The sequence below is a fragment of the Girardinichthys multiradiatus genome, chromosome 9 (genome assembly GCF_021462225.1).
Source record: "Girardinichthys multiradiatus isolate DD_20200921_A chromosome 9, DD_fGirMul_XY1, whole genome shotgun sequence".
Taxonomy (NCBI): Eukaryota; Metazoa; Chordata; class Actinopteri; order Cyprinodontiformes; family Goodeidae; genus Girardinichthys; species Girardinichthys multiradiatus.
In genome coordinates this window covers 48,651,504-48,672,507 of record NC_061802.1, presented here as the reverse complement: position 1 = coordinate 48,672,507, position 21,004 = coordinate 48,651,504, and the positions used below count along the sequence as shown (strand labels likewise).

At 40.1% G+C, this 21,004-nt stretch overlaps 1 protein-coding gene across 1 annotated transcript in view; it reads left to right on the top strand.

Annotated features, from left to right (window-relative positions):
• Positions 1-21,004, top strand: part of ptprfa (protein tyrosine phosphatase receptor type Fa) — a 351,241-nt gene that overhangs the window by 45,276 nt on the left and 284,961 nt on the right. The window contains exon 3 of the mRNA XM_047374177.1: positions 4,414-4,559. Coding sequence (XP_047230133.1) covers positions 4,414-4,559 — 146 coding nt within the window. The remainder of the gene's footprint in view (positions 1-4,413; positions 4,560-21,004) is intronic.

The window sequence follows — 21,004 nt, the reverse complement described above, 5'->3', positions numbered from 1 at the left end:
GCTGCTATGGTCTGCAACTCATTAAAGAAAGTGTTAGAAGATAATTGTGCAGATTCACCTGTTTGTCCTGATATCTGCTGTGCTGGTCCCAGGAAGACTCTGCCAGTATGTAGTTCATGTGGGTTGTAACCTGTGGACTGATTAACAGACATTCTGAAAGACATTAAAGCCACTGGCAAAGCATCCACCCAATTTAATTTAGTCTGTGCACAGATTTTAGCCAATTTTGTTTTCAATGTTTGGTTCATTCTTTCAACCTTGCCTTGTGATTGAGGATGTTCTATTTTGTATAGGCTTCGCCCTTTAAGGCTATTGCTAGTGGGTTTATCCCTTCACACGCAGCGCAGCACTGAGAACTTTAGTCCACGGCCACCTGCTGTGTGGGCCCTACCCCGGTCCGTATAAATTACGGTGAGACCAGACAAACGGCTCCCATTTTTTCTTCAGCGACAGCTTAGTAGCACTTATACTACAAGATCAATGGCTAGCGTCGGCAATATCCGCTTTTGCCCGGCTTGTAACACCGGCTACATTATGGGCTACGACCTGCATGCCATCTGCGAGGGCTGCCTTGGTCCCGATCATGCTAACTTAGCCCTGACGCCGCAGTCCACCTGCCCTTCCTGCAGGCGTCTTCCTCCGGAGGAGAGCAACGGCGGCTAGCCATTATCTCCCTGCTAGAAGGGGAATTCCCTGTAGAGGACCAATGCTCCCTCAATGAGGCATTGGGCATCTTTGATGCTGGGCGGGAATCGGACAATTCCGCCCCAGAGACAGCGACTGATATCTCCACTCCCTTCTTCCGGAATGAGGACACAGAGGCAGATGCAAAACCATTCCAAGCTCAGGGCCTCCCGATGTCAGCGACCACCCCACTTCCGGGGATGGGCGCACTTGCACTGCTGGATATCATTGCTAAAGAAGCTAATGCTAAAGGTGTCCCTGTTCCCGCGCCTTTAGCCCAGCATCCGACTGATGACCTGGCGGGAAAATTCGTCCAACTCGCCGAGATCCGGTTTGGCCCCGTTTCCCTGCGGTAACTCCTTACCTGTCGGGAGCGGCGGCCGAGCCACTTCAGCTGAAGGCACCGGTCTCCACCTTCACACCCATCACGTGGGTGGAGTTCCTGACGGATCAGGGGTTTTCCCCCAGTTCCTGTGTTGGAGCCCAGTCTGTCGACAGTTTTTGGGGTTAGGTCGGCCCGGCACGTCGGACAACGGCCGGTCCCCCCCTCCCCCAGCGATCAGATCACGGTCAGGCTGACACATCGCTCCCACCAGTGTGCCGCTCAGGTCGCTGTGGCGACAAACAACACTGCCTTCTTAGCCTACTCCATCTCCAAGAAGGCTCGGAAGATGGAGCTGCCACCGGAAGATGTGGAGGAATTCTGCAATTTTGCGGACACCGTCCTTCACCTCTGTGCAGCGTTGGCTGTGTTCTCCTCCTGCATCGCTGCTTGGCAGATCCATCATTAGGAGTGGACGCCTTTGCTCACAGCCCGTGGCCGAAAACATTCCTTTACGCTTTTCCTCTAGTTCCACTGATCCTGCGGCTCTTGGATCGAGTCCGAGAGGAACAGCTCTCAGTGATTCTCGTAGTCCCCGAGCTCAAAAGCGCGCCATGGTTTCCGAGCCTGCAGCAGCTGGTGTCAGGTCGCCCGTGGCAGCTGCCGTGGAGAGAGGATGCACACCTCCAGGCATGAGGGGCGATCAGGAGCGTCCCAGAGTTAGGTCAGCGTCTCTGGGTCTGGCCACTGAACGGGAGCACGTAGAGAGGCTGGGTCTCCCGCACGATTCAGGGCGCATGAGCCGCCTCTACCACAGCTTTTCAGCGCTGGTGCGCAGAGAAAGACGTGGAGCCCTATTCATGTCCATTAGGCTGTGTGCTGTCATTCCTCCAGCACCTGATGAACAGAAATCTAGCTTTCAGCACCATTAAAACGTATGCTGCAGCTATTTCCATGAGGGTTTTGGTGACAGAACGGTTTTTAACCACCCGCTGATGAAGCGTTTTCTGCGGGGTGTACGTAGACACAGACCCGTGTCATGCCCCCTAGTCCCTAGTGGGATTTAGCACTTGCCCTGCGCACACTGGTATAAGCCCCATTTGAGCCCTTAGATCAGGCTCCACTTAAAATTCTGTCTTTTAAAACATCCTTGCTGTTAGCTCTGACATCTGCAAAGAGAGTGAGCGATTTATCTGCACTCTCTGTTGCTCCTTCATGTCTCAGAATACGAGCCGACGGCAGCTCAGCTGAGCTGCGTCCTAACCCTGCTTTTACACCTAAAAGCATCACGAGTTCGTTCAGATCAAGAGTGATAACTCTGGATGGCTTTTATCCTCCTCCTCATAACTCTGAAGAGGAGGCCACCTCTCATCTCCTCTGTCCCATGCGCACGGCTGCACTACGCCGCTCCCAGCGTCTGTTCGTGCATTACAGAAAAAACTCTACAGGACGTCCTCTATCTGTCCACCGTCTCTCACGTTGGCTGTGTGAGGCTATTTCACAGGCTTATATTTCCTCTGGTCTGGATCTTCCAGAGAATCTCAGACCTCATTCAATCAGGGGGATTTCCTCCTCCACAGCTCTGCATGGAGGAGTGACAGTGGAGGACATTTGCACAGCAGCCTCATGGTCATCTCCATGTTCATTTATTCGTTTTTACCTGAGAGATTTGTCAGGTTTCTCCATGACTTATTCTGTTCTCAGGGTTCTGACAGAATGATTATTATTTCATTGCATTTATTATTGAGTTATCCTTCCTGCATGCAGACGCAGGGTGCCGTAATATTATTATCAGCCACGGTTTGTGACTTCTGCTGTTATTGTCACTGCGGCTGTAATTCATTAAGCCTCCGTGTGAACAGAGGTTGTTCTCCTCTGTTGTGTTGTCTGTGGCAAACGAGGTTGTTATGCTGCATCATTACACATGATCCAGTTGCTGTTCTGTCTCCAAGTTCCCTCTTGGAGATTTTTTGACCAGCTCCGCTCATCGTTACACTGTTACAGTTCGTAACCTTTGTTTTCCTATTCACAGCAGCACGTCTGTTATCTCAGCCTTTCCCTGACCAGAGATATTGTTCTCTGTTCATTGTGATTCGCAGGACGCTTGGAGTGCCCCTGTCCCATTCTTGGGACAGGGGTAAGGTTTAGGACTAGGGTATGAATTGAGTTATAGTTAGGGTTAAAGTTTATTTAATTTGGTCCATATCATTTGATGAGTTTATTAACTCTTTCTGGTGGTTCAGTTACTTTTCAAACAGAGAAAGCTTCAATTGAACAAAAACTTGACACTACCATCCCACATTTGGTCTTTTATTGGTCAGATGTGTCTGGGGTGAGAGAACCAAATGTAAATAATGGAAGCAGCTGGTCTGCTTTGGGATTGTAGATAACACTGATAATGTATTTCTCAGAACAATTTCCAGCAAAATGAAACATTGGGGGCTTTAGCCCAGACCCAAAATATTAAACTTTTCACAAGTCAGCTGTCAAGTTTATAAGTAATTCAAAGGTAAAATAATATAGGACATGTTGTACCAGTTCTCTGCCTCAGCTGTTGTTTGATTAAATGTAAATTATGGTGAATCACACAAAAAAGGTTTACTTGGTTTTAATCTTTGTTAGATGCTGAATGAAGGATAAGGTAAAACAGAGTCCAGAATTGATGAAAAAACATTTTGCTGAAGCAGATAATACCATTTTGTAGTGTTTAGAAAAAACGTCTTAATTGCTGCTGACAAAAGTTGATCTTAAACTCCTTTTTGTTCTTAAAAACCTTTTTAAATGTTACACTCTCATCAAAGTGTTCCATTCCTAAGGTTCCATGGTCTTTATTTCTTACAATTCAACAAAAGAAGGTCCTTCTTTCATGAACCTGTTCCGTTTTACTGCCGTCTTTCCAGAACTTCATTCCACTTATGAAGAAATTCGGCCTGCCAAAAATAATAAATGAAACATTTTACAACACTGTCTGATGTTCTCCACTGAGCATGTGAGACATTAGTGCAATTCTTACTATTAAAACACTTTCTGGGAGAAAAGGTTGTTAACTTGTGGTGTTTAAAATATAGTTTAGAGCCTCATCCTGGACTCATCTTTGGTACTGTTATCAGTATTAATATTTCAGTTATTAATAACCGTATACATATATACCATATGTACATAGTAAAACTGTATTCTTGTTTAATTAGTTTAGTTTATATATTACATACTACATGTAGTGTTGAAAAAATAAAACAATACACCTGTGATTAATTACTATGAGTTAGAAGCTTGCAAAATATCTCAGTCAGGGGTCTAAATGAAAATCTGTTTATTCACTTTAATCCACTGTTGTTCTTTTCTGTTGTTCGTGTTATTCTCATTGTTACATCTCAGTGTTTGTCGCTCTCCTCCTCTCCCTTATGTAGGTATACCCATCTTCATCGTGTCCCCAGATGATCAGACAGGGATTTCTGGAGGAGTGGCATCATTCACTTGTCAGGCTACGGGTGACCCTAAACCTCTCATTAGCTGGATGAAAAAGGGGAAGAAAGTCAATTCTCAGCACTTTGAGGTATGACATACAGAAAGCCCTAGGCCTAACCAAGCCTGACTCCCTACCTCTTCGTACCTCAAAACTGCTTTAATTCTTTGTGGCAAAGATTCCACAAAGTTTTAGAAACATTTCTCAGAGTTTTATTCTATATTGACATGATAGTATCACACAGTTGTTGGCTGCGCATCCATGATGCAAGTCACCCATTCCAAACCATCCCAAAAGTGAGCTACTATATTGAGATCTGGTGACTGTGGAGGCCATTACACTACAGTGAACTCATTGTCGTTTTGATGAATTGATGAATGAATTGATTTAATTTGTTTTTATATGTACAAGTGTTAAATATTAAGTAACATTATCCTCCTTAACATTTATAGCAATATGCCTGTTCCTTATTTGGGATCTTTAAAGATCAGGCCCTTGGTGTTCAAACCACCCACTGAAATAAAATGTATACGGTAACTTTTTTAAAGTAGCACAAGCCTTAAAGGGGCATATGCAAAATTCCCATTTATAGCCCTTAAATAAGTTTTTTGTGTTGGATAATCTGTTTGCTACTATACCTCCCAGTGTCGTCTTCTACAATACCTCCCAGTTTCTCATTCTTGAGTTTGTTTCGGACGCGTGAAGTCCAATTTATTCTAAACTCAATGTTAGTTAGAAAGCTGATAATTACAGACAAGTGTAAAATAAGGCACAAATGAACCAAGGAAGTTTGACTTGCAAGGGTGAGACAGGCCTCTGTCAGAACAGCGACTTCCTTCTCACAAAGGGAGAAATCCTTGCACCAGCCTTTTATTTACAACTCACATTCCAACAAGCAAAAAGCGGAAATTGGTTCTGCCAATTCTTACAGAGATTTCAACTTAACAGAGTAGTCATTCCCATATATGGTATAAGGTTGTCATGTCCAGAGAGTGATCCACTCCAGACTGCAATCCTTAACTTTCCACAAACCCTTTTACACACTAAAAACCAATCACAGGAATCACCTTCACTAGAGTAGAACTTCAAACATAAACCTTGTTTAAACTAAGCAATGATAATTTTTATGCATTTTTCCAACAATTCCCTCCTGTGTATTATTGATTAGTTTAATATCACATCCATGTATACACTTCCAAAAGGCTTTATGAACCTCATTAAACTATTGTTAAGTTTTGTGACTTCTCCAAAATGTCATCAAAGTTCTGGTCCTCGTCCAGAAGCTGGTAATCCTGGGACAACATTGTATCAAAAATTCCTCCAACCATCCTTAATATAATTGCTCTGATACAGGGAACAAATAGCAAATAGCAGAACAACAATAACACAGCGATGACAGGGTTATGATTTTCAAAAGCAGTTGCCACCACGGTCCAGAAGTAAGTCATGGAAAAAGACTTCCTCGGCCGGGATGGACATCCTGCAGCATACCCCTTTTAATTTCATTTAATTAGCGTAATTAGGAATTATAGCATCACTCTCTCTGTGTCCATCTTCGCCATTGGTTTTATCAGGGATGTACGTGCAGCAGGTCTCATTCAGGAGAGTGCAAACTGCTCCAACCAAAGCCGTCAGCAGGTCCAACACCATCCTGTTCTGCAACACCACGGTTCAAAGAGCTGTGACTTGTATGGACAGTCCTGTAAGAGCTTTTATGGTTGCATTAACAAACAGTCCCAGTCGATAATCTGTAGTTTCTAATCTAAGCATGTTCTTTCCTACTCCCAACCATGGGAATAAATTTAGCAAAATCTTATTTCCTGTTGATCTATGCTTGAATTCCTCATGTGGCTTCACACAGATGAGTTCCCTCTTTAGGAAAGGTTGAACTGAAATTACATAAGTGTGATCAGTGACAGGTGCACAAACACCACTCCAACTTGGAGGCAACTGCAAATAAATGGCATCCAGTGAAATCCATCTATTTTATAAGTGCCCTTTAGATCATGGACCTTTCCCCCTGGTCCAGCTTGGTGGGAAGGATAATAGTAAGTCGTGCTACACATGTGGATTGGAATAGTCCCCACTGGGATGGAACCAGTGCCTACCACACAATGAGAATAATGGGAATCTGCAAGAATCTCCACATAGTTGGACACAGGAGTTGTAACATTAAACTGGTTAAACTCTGTAACATCACAATTGTAAAATGTTGCATTACCCATTAACATGCAGAAACTGGTACTGACACCAGAAACACTATGTCTGATAAAACACTCTCTTGGCGCAGGTACTGGTCTAGCTGTCAACCTGGGCTGGCTGGAAGAGATAAGAAGTTCAGTGCATACATAACAACCAGAAATGTTTCTGGACTTGTTTACAATTTTTGCATATTGGTACCAGCTGTTCGTCTCAAACAAGTAATTTATATCTTATATAAACATTCTATGGAAATCTTCATTTATCCACCTCTTTAATTTCTGGAGATTATGAGATTGTGGAAATTTCTAGCATATTATTAACACAATCAGGACACACATGATAAACAAAGCTAAATGTTTCAATAACATCTTTCCTTTAGATTTACCTATCAGTCTCTCTCTCACCCTAAAGGCTGGGAAGGATCGTTGGTTTCTTCACTGACATTGAGACAAAGCCTCTACTAGATGGCGACAACCCCTTTGTAGTCAGGCTTTATCATCTCCAGCCCGTGGGTGAAAGACTGACAGGCTCACCTCTTTACAGTGGGAGTTGTCAATAACACTTGGAATGGACCCTCCCACTTTGGATCAGACCACGTTTTCTTCTTAATGGTCTTAATCAGCACCCAGTCACTTTCTTTCACATCACCAGGAACCTGTAGGGCTTCAGAAACATCATTTGGCAGATTATTAACATTTTGTATGTCTCTAGATTGTAATATCTTCCTCATGTAGTCTGCTAACGTCCCATCTTGTTGTGGATCTTTTAGGTCTTTTTGGAGATCAGGGATATAATAAGGTGTGCCATGTATTATTTCAAAAGGTGTTAATCCACCTTGAGCTGATGGGGTTACCCTCATATTACGTTTTATTATATCTATACATTCAACCCAATTTCTTTTTGTTTCTTCCATTGTCTTCCTATGCTTCCTTATAACTGTCCCATTTGTTCTTTCTACCAACCCTGCACTTTGGGGATGATAGCTACAGTGTGTTTTCAGGTCAATCTTGAAACATTTACCAAGTTCTTGTATGACTTTGCTAACAAAATATGTTCCATTATCACCATAAATCCTTCTTGGAATTCCAAATGTAGGTATTATATATTTACAAAGCGCTTTTGCCACTGTTATAGCATCTGGTCCTTTGCAGGGAAAAATTTCCACCCACTTTGAAAATGCATCTATTATTACTAGGCAGTATTTATACTGTCCTATTTAGTTCAATAAAGTCCATGGTATGGAATAGATGAGGCGAGTGTTGAAACTTTCCTGCTCTAGTACGCAGATTCCCTTGGGGGTTATATTTCAGACATGTCAAACAAAATGCACAAACATTTTTTTAGTAATTATTAATTATTAAATCCATATGTAGTAAATTGTTGTTCATTACCCTCCTGTTGAGACATGGCTCTGCACATAGCTCATTTGCAACCCATTAAAACATTGATTTAAGAAATATAGGCTTTCCTTCAGGGCATGTAGTAATCCCTTCAGATTTACACTCAACTAATTTAGCTGGTAACAGCACAGCATCTAATGATTTCAGTAATAACTCTGCATTTTTCCATTGTGCTACCAATTATACCTTTATTTTTTATTATTTCTTTCCATACATAATATGTGCTGTCCAAGATGTTAATAAAACCTGTATGGTGTCACGATAGACAAGGTTAAATAATATTTAATTTGATCTTTCCTGCAAATGTTTCTCTTTGGCCATGATAACGTTGCTCTCTTTTAATCATCTGGTTCCATGACAATATTTTTTTTCATCAGCAAGATTATAACAGCCCTGAATAATCTATTCCAATCTAGCTTTATTTAGATTAAATGCATTTATTCTAATCTATCTTTTTTTTTTTAAATGCAGTAAGTCATCATTATATTTAAGAATGAGGTCACTATTTCTGTTAGTTGCTATTATTTTAATAAAGCTTGGTTTACTTTAAGTTTCATTAGTTCTGAAAAAACTCACTCCTCATCAGTTTAGAAGGCTTAATAAAATTGATGAACACAAAAATGAAGAGCATGTTATGTAAACATTTACTTTTCCTTCCCATAGAAAGTACTCCTGGATCGGTGCTTCTTTGTTCTCTTTGTGTCTCTGCTCTGTTCTCTCAAACCCCCAGTGGGTCATGGCAGATTGCCGCTCACACTGAGCCTGGTTCTGCTGGATGTTTCTTCCTGTTAAAAGGGAGTTTTTCCTTTCCGCTGTCGCTACATGTATGCTCAGTATGAGGGATTGCTGCAAAGTCAACGCCAGTGACTGTCCACTGTCTCTACATGCTCATCCGGGAGGAGTGAATGTTGCAAGTCACTTACTGGATGCAATCTGCTGGGTTTCCTTAGGCAGAAAAACTTTTTATCCAATTTGAATGAATAACTAACTTTGACTGCACTGTTCAATGGTTAGGATTAATTGGAATGTATGTACCTGACTGTTGTGAAGTGCCTTGAGATGACATGTGTTGTGAATTGGCGCTATATAAATAAAACTGAATTGAATTGAACTGAATTGAATGTCTTATAATCTTAGTTTGTCTTACCCAGTTTTATAAACACATCGTACAGTTTCATTCATCTCTTCCCTTTTTAATTACACTTTGTATTTATTTCAAGTAACTAAAGTTTATTTCAATTAACTCAAGTTTTCTCCATTTCAGTCCTGTAATTCTGTTAAGGTACATTTCATCTTGCGTAAAATTTTAAATCTAATGTGATCATTTTAAACCTGACTGGAAAAAGTCCAAACATCTGTTACCACCCTTTTGTTTCACCATAAAGAACTAACCCAATATTATTATGACACTGTTGAGGATCAGACTTGCTCTTGTAGTCTTTAATTATTATCATGCACATATACCCTAATTTTTACATAACATAAAACAAACATTTCACAAAAACAGACAAACAAAATGGACAAACATTGGCCACATAAAAGTTTAATTACTCTGTTTGTAAAAGAATTGTGAAAAATTGAAGACAGGTCTATGAGCTTTCTGTTGGGATTATGATTATTGATTAATTAATATTTATCAATAATTATAATTAAAAATCATAATTTATTTTTTAAAATTTCTTAACCAAAAATCCTCATTTATGAATCGAAACCAGAGATGTCTTCTGGTGTTGTAATTGTGGCTCAACGCCTTTGATAATTACAACCGTTAAATACTCAGTAATAATTGATAACTATTACCAGAGATGGCACTGTTTAATCAACCGTTTCTACTGAAACGTGGGGAACTTTAACCTTATTTTGACTGACAAATCACCCTTGCACAAAATAAACACAAACGACTTCTCTTTATCTATGTGAATATTTATTAAATCAACAGCCTGATCCCCCTCGCTATTCCGATTCAATAATCTTCACCTAATCAAACATGCAAAGTTCTACACAGAAGGAAAAAAAACAAATCTCACTAAACAAAATAAAACAAAACAGCAGTGGGTATGTATGGAATCAAACCAGCAGTTATGGCAAAGGTGATAATATGACAAAGGAATATGGTGTTGAACGGAGTTTAGGGAAGCGGCTCCGCCAGAAAGTGTAGCTTAATTACAGTGAGCCATAAAACATCCCCCGCCGCTGGGGATGTTCGAGAACACAAAGGGTTATAAAACTTTTGGCGGCAACTCATAAAACATGAAGTTGAAGACAAAGAAAATGGTTTATTTTCACTATACGGTTATTATAGCAGTCCAGTTTCACGGCGCACCTGCTCTGAGGTGTTCACATGGTAAAAGCACAATCTTGCGAGACTCGGCGGCCTCAGAAAACAACAGTAATCACGTTTCAAAAGAACAATGGCATGCACATACAATTCAGAACACATTAGACTCTAAGTGGCGATTCTACATCGCATTAAACCCTACTCTACCCTGCCCAAGCTATTCCTAATAAAGAAATGAAAATAAAAGGGTGGATTTTACTTGTTGAAGTCTTCCTTCTGGGGCAGCGAGAGAGAAAAGGTGGGTGAAGAGTTTCTGCGCATCCGCAGTTAAACTCCAAGAAAGCGGTCAATCTCCGTCCTTTGGCCTCCTTGGCGAAAGGGAAAAATATGATCTGACCGTCAGCAGTCGACTGGAACAAAACAAGGTGGCGATCTGTCTCCTTGAAACTACTGTGAGGGTTTCTTTCTTCTGTTACGTGTTAATCTCACGTCTTCGATCGGCAAAGTGAAATTTCTAGCCTTCTTATTCCAGAAACCTCTTTCATAAATTTTTCTTTTCTGTTAGCCAACAAGGAGAATAAATAAAATCCACGTGGGACCTCTTCTCCAGAATGAGATGCTTCAGTTGTTGGTCCGGTCTCCAACGTGAAGCAAAGTGTGGGCAGTCTCATAGTCCGTTTATATGGTTCAGTGGGGTATCGGAACTGGGACACCCCGTCTTATCAGCCACAGTGGCCGCTGGGATTTGTAGGACAGACTATCCTGCGGAACAAAATGGCAGATGATGTTGGAAAGGCATAGTGCCGTCCAGCAACGTGCAAATGGTACAATATTTAGTAGACAAGTGGTCCAACATATTTTTATGTTTATCAGTATTTCAATATAGCTAGAACCCTTTGCTATCTTTATATGATTTTTGGGAAAAATTCTGGAAACCTTATAGAGGTAAAACTTTGGCAATGATCATTAGAACATCAGACATTTATTAGTGCAATTAAAGTCCCTCAAAGATGCTCTTTAATGAAATGAATCATTCCCATTCACACACAGACAACTTTCCCCCCATGGCTGTTGTTGGGGCCATCCATTTTGGTTGCACATTTTGACACACGCAGCTCAACAGACGTCGCAGCTCTGACATCACTGGGAGTATAAACCGGCTGAGATGGAGAGTTTCGTTGCCATTTCCCGCCTGTCTCACAGGACAGCGCAATGGAGGCGCATATCTGGAGAGACAAAAGCTTGCAGGCGAACTTTTGCTCCACAAGGCCATTCCCGGAAGAGCTTGAAAGCTGACAATCTGTCTGATACGAGAAGATTAGGAGATTTATTTGCCGATTAAAGACCATGCCGACACCCGGCGCAGATGGAAACCCACAGAGGTTCTATGTCCAAGGAGATGAGTTTTCCTCCTTGTGTAATGCAGTCGACTAACGGTTCATCTTTTCCCCTCCTGGACGAATGAGAAATTACCGTTTTCTTTCTTTAATTTGATCACGGACGTGTGGTCCCCCTCCCCTCCTTTTCTTCAGACCTGATCCCTCCTAAACCGGTGGAGAGCAGAAATCAACGTCAAAGTAATTTCGTTCTTTTCATATTAAACCGGATAGGTGCATTTAGAGGTCTGGGCAGGATGAGGCATAGTTAAAGTGATATAGGATCACCAGTAGTTAATCTCAGGTATTAACTTGTTGCATGCAATACCGTGCAAGCGCTGCTGAATTGTGCGTGGTTAATGAGTTGTCCGGCTGATCTCAATGTAACTCTATGTGTTACATTAACGCTCAGCTTGGACTCCTGCTTTACTTGCACTGCTTTACTTGCACAATGATCACCTGCACTGTTGTATTGCTCTTGCATCTTATACTGCTCTATATTTACTCTCACTCACTTAAAACTGTGCACATATATTTATATTATATTGTAGATATGTTTATACTGTTTAATTTGTACTGTATTGCACCGACTACGCCAAAACAAATTCCTTGTATGTCCAAAAACGTACTTGGCAATAAAGCTTTTCTGATTCTGATTCTGATTCTGATTCTGATTCTGATTCTGATTCTGATTCTGAAATCAATCAGGAGTTAGAAGTTGGACTTTTAAAAGTTTTTCATTTAAGGCAACTGTGGTCTGGGCCTCGCCCGACCACTCTTTGTTCCAGTTTTATTGCTGGAGATTTTCCACCGAGTTCCTGCCTCAGAGTTTATGACCCTTTGTCAAGATTTGGGGCGATCAGCTGGTTGTGGCTAAAGGGGCATGGCCCCACCGTTTTATCGCTGCAATCAAGACATCAGCATGACAGGAGGATTTTGTCCATAAAAAACTACTGGTTTGATCTTCATAGACACTAAATGCGCATATATGTTTTTCTTTTATTATTATTGTTAGGTAGTCAGTGTTATTCCCTTTGTGTAGAATAGTGCTTGTTAGTTAGGTGAAGGTTTTTGGACCAGAATAATGGTATATCAGGATTATTTGGCTTCAATAAATCTTCATATATATAATTAAGAGAAGCGTTTGTGTTTATTTCGTGCAAGAGTGATTTATCTGTCAAAACAAGGTCGGAGTTCCCCCACCTTCGGTGAAGTGGTCGAATAAACAGTGACGGTTGGTGGTTTTGGTTAATAATTTATAATTATTAAAGAGCTTTGATCCCAAAATCACCACACCGGAGGACATCTCTGATTTCTATTTGTAAGTAATGATTTTTGGTTAAGAAATAAAAAAAATTCAAATTGTGATTTTAAATTATAATTCTTGATGAATATTAATTAATCAGTAATCATAACCCTTACACTGTCAATAATATCCACTTGATGGTTTTTAGGATTTTGTATCTTATAATGTAAAGCACTTTGAAGTGCCCTGCCTGCAATGTGCTATACAAATAAATTTACTTAGTTACTTCTCCATCAGAGCAGTTTACAAAAATTCCCATATAATTTTCTTTTATATTTTTAAAATGCGCATTGTTTCCTCATAACCCCTTTTGTTTCCACTAGGTCTGTTTTGAATGCTTCAATTCCTTTTATCCACCAACGATCAATAAGGTGGTGTTTGTGGAGTCAACCTTGAAGGTTTTGTCTGTTGGGTCCGTTCAGTCTGGAGAAGTGTCAGGTTATCATTGTCAGGTCAGTGAGGTTCATAAGTCACTCAGAACCTTGGTCATTTGGTCTTGGGTCATTTGGTCTGGTCACACAATGTTTCATGGATCCAACCAATGATTAGTCAACAAAACTTCCACACAGTGTGATGTTATTTCTCCAGCTTCCACCTATTGAAGAAAAATGTATTGTTAATAAATTAACTGCATTTCCTAGAACGCTGCATTCCTCCTGGATGAGCATCACCAGTTGAAAAACTTAATTATTATGTTAGTCAGTTGTTTCACATATTCAATCAGACCATTAAACATTCCAGTATATCATGTAGACTTGACATATACTGTTGCACTTGGAGAGGATCTCAGTTTATCCATGTATGCTGCTGAAATGTCTATCATTTCCTCTTCTCATCAACTTCCCCTTTTCCTTCTTTAACAACATTCTGTTCTCCCTTATCCAGTCATTGTTGACTGGGTTGTCCAGTTTGACAGTTTCTAGCCCAATGACCATGTTGTCCACAAACCCAGCATACATACTCTTCTATCATCTCTCCCTCTGACTTGCCTCCGTCCACGCCCACTAAGGTGTTCCCTGCCTTTCTTTTATAAGCTTCAGCAATTCCTTTTTCTAAGTTTGTCTTTCTGTTGCAATCTCTGCACCAAATGGGTACAAGCAGGAACTGAAAGATGTCCTTTAAAATCATAATCTTTCTACCATTTAGCAAGATTTTTTTTATGTATCTGGGTCTTTTGAGTGCATAAACTTTGCATCTCCTTCGAACGGGGGCTGCTTCCGGACGCAGTTCCCCATTTTAAGATTTTTTTTAAAAATCTATTAAAAAGTATTGTTTAGAACTGAGTTCTACTTCTATTAATTTATAATACTCTAGTTTATTAGTATTATTCAGACTCTGCTCTTTTTATATATATATATATATATATATATATATATATATATATATATATATATATACAGCAGAGACCAAACGTTTGGACACACCTTCTCATTCAAAGAGTTGTCTTTATTTTCATGACTATGAATATTGTAGCTTCACACTGAAGGCATCAAAACTATGAATTAACACATGTGGAATTATATACTGAACAAAAAAGTGTGAAACAACTAATAATTTGTCTTGTATTCTAGGTTCTTCAAAGTAGCCACCTTTTGCTTTGATTACTGCTCCGCACACTCTTGGCATTCTGCTGATGAGCTTCAAGAGGTAGTCACCTGAAATGGTTTTCCAACAGTCTAGAAGGAGTTCCCAGAGATGCTTAGCACTTGTTGGCCCTTTTGCCTTCACTCTGTGGTCCAGCTCACCCCAAACCATCTCAATTGGGTTCAGGTCCGATGAACTGTGGAGGCCGGGTCATCTGGCGCAGTACCCCATCACTCTCCTTCTTAGTCAAATAGCCCTTACACAGCCTGGAGGTTTGTTTGGGGCCATTGTCCTGTTGAAAACTAAATGATGGTCCAACTAAATGCAAACCGGATGGAATAGCATGCCACTGCAAGATGCTGTGGTAGCCATGCTGGTTCAGTATGCCTTCAATTTTGAATAAATCCCCAACAGTGTCACCAGCAAAGCACCCCCACACCATTACACCTCCTCCTCCATGCTTCACGGTGGGAACCAGGCATGTAGAGTCCATCCGTTCACCTCTTCTGCGCCGCACAAAGACACGGTGGTTGGGACCAAAGATCTCAAACTTGGACTCATCAGACCAAAGCACAGATTTCCACTGGTCTAATGTCCATTCCTTGTGTTCTTTAGCCCAAACAAGTCTCTTCTGCTTGTTGCCTGTCCTCAGCAGTGGTTTCCTAGCAGCTATTTTACTATGAAGGCCTGATTCACACAGTCTCCTCTTAACAGTTGTTCTAGAGATGTGTCTGCTGCTAGAACTCTGTGTGGCATTGACCTGTTCTCTAATCTGAGCTGCTGTTAACTTGCGATTTCTGAGGCTGGTGACTCGGAAGAACTTATCGTCCGCAGCAGTGGTGACTCTTTGTCTTCCTTTCCTGGGGCGGTCCTCATGTGAGCCAGTTTCTTTGTAGCGCTTGATAGTTTTTGCAACTGCACTTGGGGACACTTTCAAAGTTTTCCCAATTGTTCGGACTGACTGACCTTCATCTCTTAAAGTAATGATGGCCACTCGTTTTTCTTTACTTAGCTGTTTTTTTCTTGCCATAATACTGTACAGTATGTCTGAGGTGCATTTATTATACATATCTTGTACCATCAAATCAAACAGAATTCCTCAACGGGTCCCCAACATCTCCCGGAAAACAGGCTTCTAGATCATAACCTAGTTTTGATCTGGTTTTCCGCTTTGAGTTCTATTCTCGGAGAGTGTAGGAGTTTTAGACTGAGATTTGATGGCACGTAATATCCAAATCAGAATTCCTTACGACACCTCTCAGCTGTCAACAACTTTATGTTATTATGTTATTCTAGAATTGCGCCGCTCAAGGTGGCAGCAGGTTGGAGTAGCTCTGTTACTTTTGATTCTGATTTATTCTTTTTTGGGAACTATTCCTCTTGTGGTGGATACAGTTGATTTTTCTTTGGATGACTGTCCACTCCAGTGTCGGATGCTGTGCAGCTTGGAGGAGTTTTCTTAATACTTTCTATTTTTGGACATTTGTTATGATGCATTGCCATGGCAACGGGGTTGTTTCTTACAACCGGGAGCAGCTGATTAATATCTCAAAAGCTCAAATAATACTTCAGCTACAATCCCAAATCCCTGATGAGTTGAAAAGGAGACGCCGTGGATGCAGAGCAGGAGCTAAGAGAAGAGAGAGGAGGAGGAAGTTCAAACCATCTCTTCCGTCGATTTTGATGGGCAATGTGAGATCGTTGGGAAACAAGTTGGATGAACTCCAAGCCCTACAAAGGACCCAGCCAGAGTACCGGGCATGCAGTATCATGTGTTTTACTGAGACATGGCTGCAGGATCGTATCCCTGACTCCAGCGTCTCTCTGCCGGACTTTTTAACCATACGAGCAGACAGAAATTTAAAGAGGAGCGGCAAATGTAAAGGAGGTGGACTGGCAGTACTTGTGAACAACAGATGGTGTAATCCAGGACATGTAACTGTGAAGTGTCATCTCTGCAGTCCAGATATTGAACTGTTGGCAGTAAGTTTTTGTCCATATTATTTACCCAGAGAGTTCACCAGTGTTATTTTGGCAACAGTTTACATTCCACCTTCCGCTGTTGCTGACACTGCATGTGATGCCATCAGCTCAGTTGTTGCTAAGCTACAGACACAAAACCCCAATGCTTTTTGTGCAATTTTTGGTGATTTTAACCATGCTTCACTCTCTGCTACACTTCCAACGTTTCAACAATTTCTCAGCTGCTCTACCAGAGAAAACAAAACATTGGATTTGTTTTATGCAAATGTCAAGGACTCATAGATCTCTACAGCAAGACCTCCTCTAGGCAAATCAGATAACAATCTTGTTTTTCTCTGCTCGAAATATAAGCCCCTTGTTCAGAGGCAACCTGTAATAAAGAGGACTTTGAGAATTGGTCACAAGAAGCTGAAGAAGCTCTGCAAGGTTGCTTTGAGGGTACAGACTGGGACGCACTGTGCCAGCCACATGGAGAGGACATCAATGCCATGACTGAGTGTGTAACCGACTATATAAACATCTGTGTGGATAACATCATCCCCACCAGAACCGTGAGATGCTTCCCCAATAACAAACCTTGGATCACCAGTGACCTGAAGGACCTGCTTAACAAGAAAAAAAGAGCCTTCAGAGAGGGAGACAGATAATTATTGAGGAGTTTACAGAAGCAACTTAAAGTCAAGATAAGAGACAGCAAGGAGGTGTACAAGAAGAAGCTGGAGAGCAAGCTCCAGCAAAACAATATCAGAGATGTGTGGACATGGATGAAGACGATCACAGGCTTCAAGCAGAAGGATGATCAGACCGATGGAGGTCTGGACAGAGCCAATGAACGGAACACATTCTTCAATAGGTTCAGTTCAGAAACAAGCTTCGCATCCTTCTCTCCTGCTTCATTTTTTTTTCTTTTTACACACTGAGTACAACGTGTTTGTCTTGACTATATCATTCTGTACTTTTATCACAAAATGTCTTCTGCACCAAATAATAATGTTGTAGCAAAGCAGGTTACACTGCCAAATTTACCAGGTAGGTCACACTAAATGAGTTATCTTCAGTAACCAGTGACCATTCTACAGTGTCCAGGGATTGATCCACTCCAGACCTTAACTTTCCACAAACCTTTTTACACACTAAAAACCAATCACAGTCTTTAGTAGGATCTGATATGGGCCATTCCAGCCCTGAACTTCCTGTGTTTTCTCCTAAATTCTCTGAGCAGAATCCAGTCGCCAGGAATAAAGGACTGGAGGGTGGAAGTGGCTGTTTCTGGTAATGCAGCCTTCACCGTCTGTGAAACTTGAGAAAACACAGTGGACAGGTTTTGACAGTAAAACAACATCCTATCTTCACACAAAGTTGTGGAAGAAAATGATCTTGGCAATATCCCCATGTCCAAATTAGGAGACCTGCCACACAGCACTTCAAAAGGACTGAGATTTGCCTGTGTCCTTTGTCTCAATCTCATATAAGTGAGAACAGGGCCTTCACAACGCTTGGCTAATTTTCAATTCAAAGTCCCATTCTCAAACCTAAGTGCTTAACTACATGAACTTCATCAAAACATCCAACAAAATCAAAAGAATTGATCTTCTGACTTCACCTGATATACTAGCAGTGACCATCAGCTAAATATTCTGAATATCAAACATGTGACATGATGTTTGTGGAAGGTCTGATTACAGGTCAATATTTCATAGTTTCAGAATACCCAAAAAGAATTTCAAAAATGGTCTAATCTATGGAGATGTAAAATTTCACAAAAGAATCAACACCATAATTTCAGAGAGGTTTTCATAATGTGGTCTTAGGGAGCTATGCACCATTTATATAAACAAAGTACAACGTCTCTCTCGCATTGTCACTAAGTCCTCACTGGAGGTCTGAGCTACCCTTTTTCCCATGAGTGCTAAAACTTTTGGAACCCCATGTTGCTTTATTCTGACATTCCCCTCTTCTGGCGCAGGGTCCAACCCATGCGACAATCCAGCAAAACGTTTGTACAAAAATGTTCTAGTAACCAAGATCACATTACCTAGAACCAAAGAAATGAATTCTGACATAACTATGTGTCACTATGAATTTAATGAAAGCAACATAAAGAAAATCCAGATGTTTTTAACTGCAATTCAGTTCCATTAACAACAAAACACAAACTTTAATTAGTCAGTTCATCAATGTCTCACTTAGAAATTAGTCACATATCATCCTGATTTGTCTTGTAAGAAGATGAGTATTAGATTAATTGACATCTAATGTAATTCAGATGCATAAACCCTACAAATTCTAATCTAATAAATAATTCCCACCAAGTATAAAGTCATGACTCAGATTCTTTATCAAAAATATATTCCTTACTTTTGCATATCTTGAACTGTCAGCTAGTTTAATGGTACCAGGGAAACTTCCAATCTAATAAACCACCAATGATTCTGCATGCAAAACTAATTCTTCAAACTAGTTTAAACTATTTCATTAACCTTTTAATAGTAAAACACATAAATCTAAAAGTCATCCTACATCCAAAAAAACATGTTATTAAGGCAACAATCACTACAAGCATTTTGATTCTATTGTCTCTTAAACAGTGTTAAAACTCAGGAAGGGAGGTACTGAGCGTTACCATGGGAGCAAAGGCATGAACCAACCTGGTAGGTGGGCGGAGTCAGGCAGAACTAAGCTCTGATGGGCACTATGGGCGGGACCCACAGTTTCTTCATTCCAACCCATCTTAGTGAACCTCAAACTGCAAAACTGTTAACATGCACCTACCTCAGAAACAAGTTGCTTCTTAACTCTCCTGAAAACTCAAAGTTTTAATCAATCTGGGATTTAGAAACATTATTCTAAACATGGATTATTGTTTCATGCAACATATAAACAAACATTCCTTCCATCAAAACAAAGACAAAACATCAAAGACAAACAAATGGCCAAATTTGAAGCTTCAAGAATTAAAATAAATTTTTAACAATCTCTTTTCAGAATATGTTTTCTCAACCATATCTTTTAATGCTATAATTGATCAATTTTGTTATGACAATCTTCAGGATACTTTAAAAAAAATGAGTGCACATAGTTGAAAAAGATCTCAAAGTATTTAGAAGCATAGCAACAGTTTTCTCTTAATTGATTCCAAATTTACTGATGCTGACACCTTTTGCTAATTCTTTGTTCTGTAACTCTGTAATAATAACTACAATCCTGAGAGTTATTGTTATAATTCTCTTTTTGTTTGGCTCAATTTGATCGCAGCTGTATTGCAGAATTTTAGGTTAAATGCAAAGAAGTATTTATAATTTAATTCAATTCAAATTCGAAGATACTTTATTGATCCCCGAGGGGAAATTAGAAAAGTCGGCATTGACATTTTTATGGTATACCCAAACTAAACAAATATGCAGTGTTTGATTTAATCAGAAATTAAGATAAGAAGCTTGTCTCCAAACTGGACTTTTTCCCACATAGTGTTTCAAAAAGAACAAACCTCATTTTCTTTAATTTGGGCTATTTAAATTTTGCGAGTTGGGGAAAACGTATTACTAGAACCCCTCTTTTACAATCCAAATGCTGATAAATGTTCCAATATTTTATCTCTTAGTAATCTGAAATCACCTTGTGTACCGTTGTACTCATATGTATTCCTTTAATCTTTAAACCCTAAGAAATCAAACAAGGAGACTGGAGTTTGAGCCGATCATCCTCTTTAGTGTTGAGAGCCTTTATTTCTTTTCTTTTCCTAAAATGAAGGATTTTACTTGTCTTGATTCTGTTATAAAAATCCTAACCTTGGTTCCAAAACAAAACTCTTCAACCCCAATCTGTGTTCCCCAGAGTAGAAATTTTGAGTATTATTGCATTTCAAAGCCACCAAATGACTGGAACTCATCATTGGCTTAGATCTATTTTAACAGGTAATCGGTCTACCTTAATTAAATATTATAATTTTATGGACCCAAAATCTATGGCTTACGGGCTTCAGGAGTCCAGGAACCACAAGTTGAGTACTACTGCATTGAACAATGGTGTTAACTTTCTGCAGAGATTGAAGGATTGGCTAAATATATTATTTCTGCTTGGACAATAATCAGATTTAAAATTATTAGTTCACAGCTCCTAATTTACCGCAGATCATATTTGCTTCTAACACAGTTCATAAGAAGCTTCAGACAAACATTATGCTAAAAAGCCAAAAACAAAACAAACAAAACCCAGATCTGTTTTAAAATAAAGAAAAAGCATGCTTAAAAACTTGGTACTGTGGTGGAAAATAACTCCACGGTTCTGAAGGCCTTTTCTATGCAGTCTTTTAGGAAACATGAGATTAGTTAAATTTTTGTGTGGTACCACTGTCCAATCAGATTCTTTCTAAATAACCCCATTTTTCATTCTCATTTTAAAGGTTT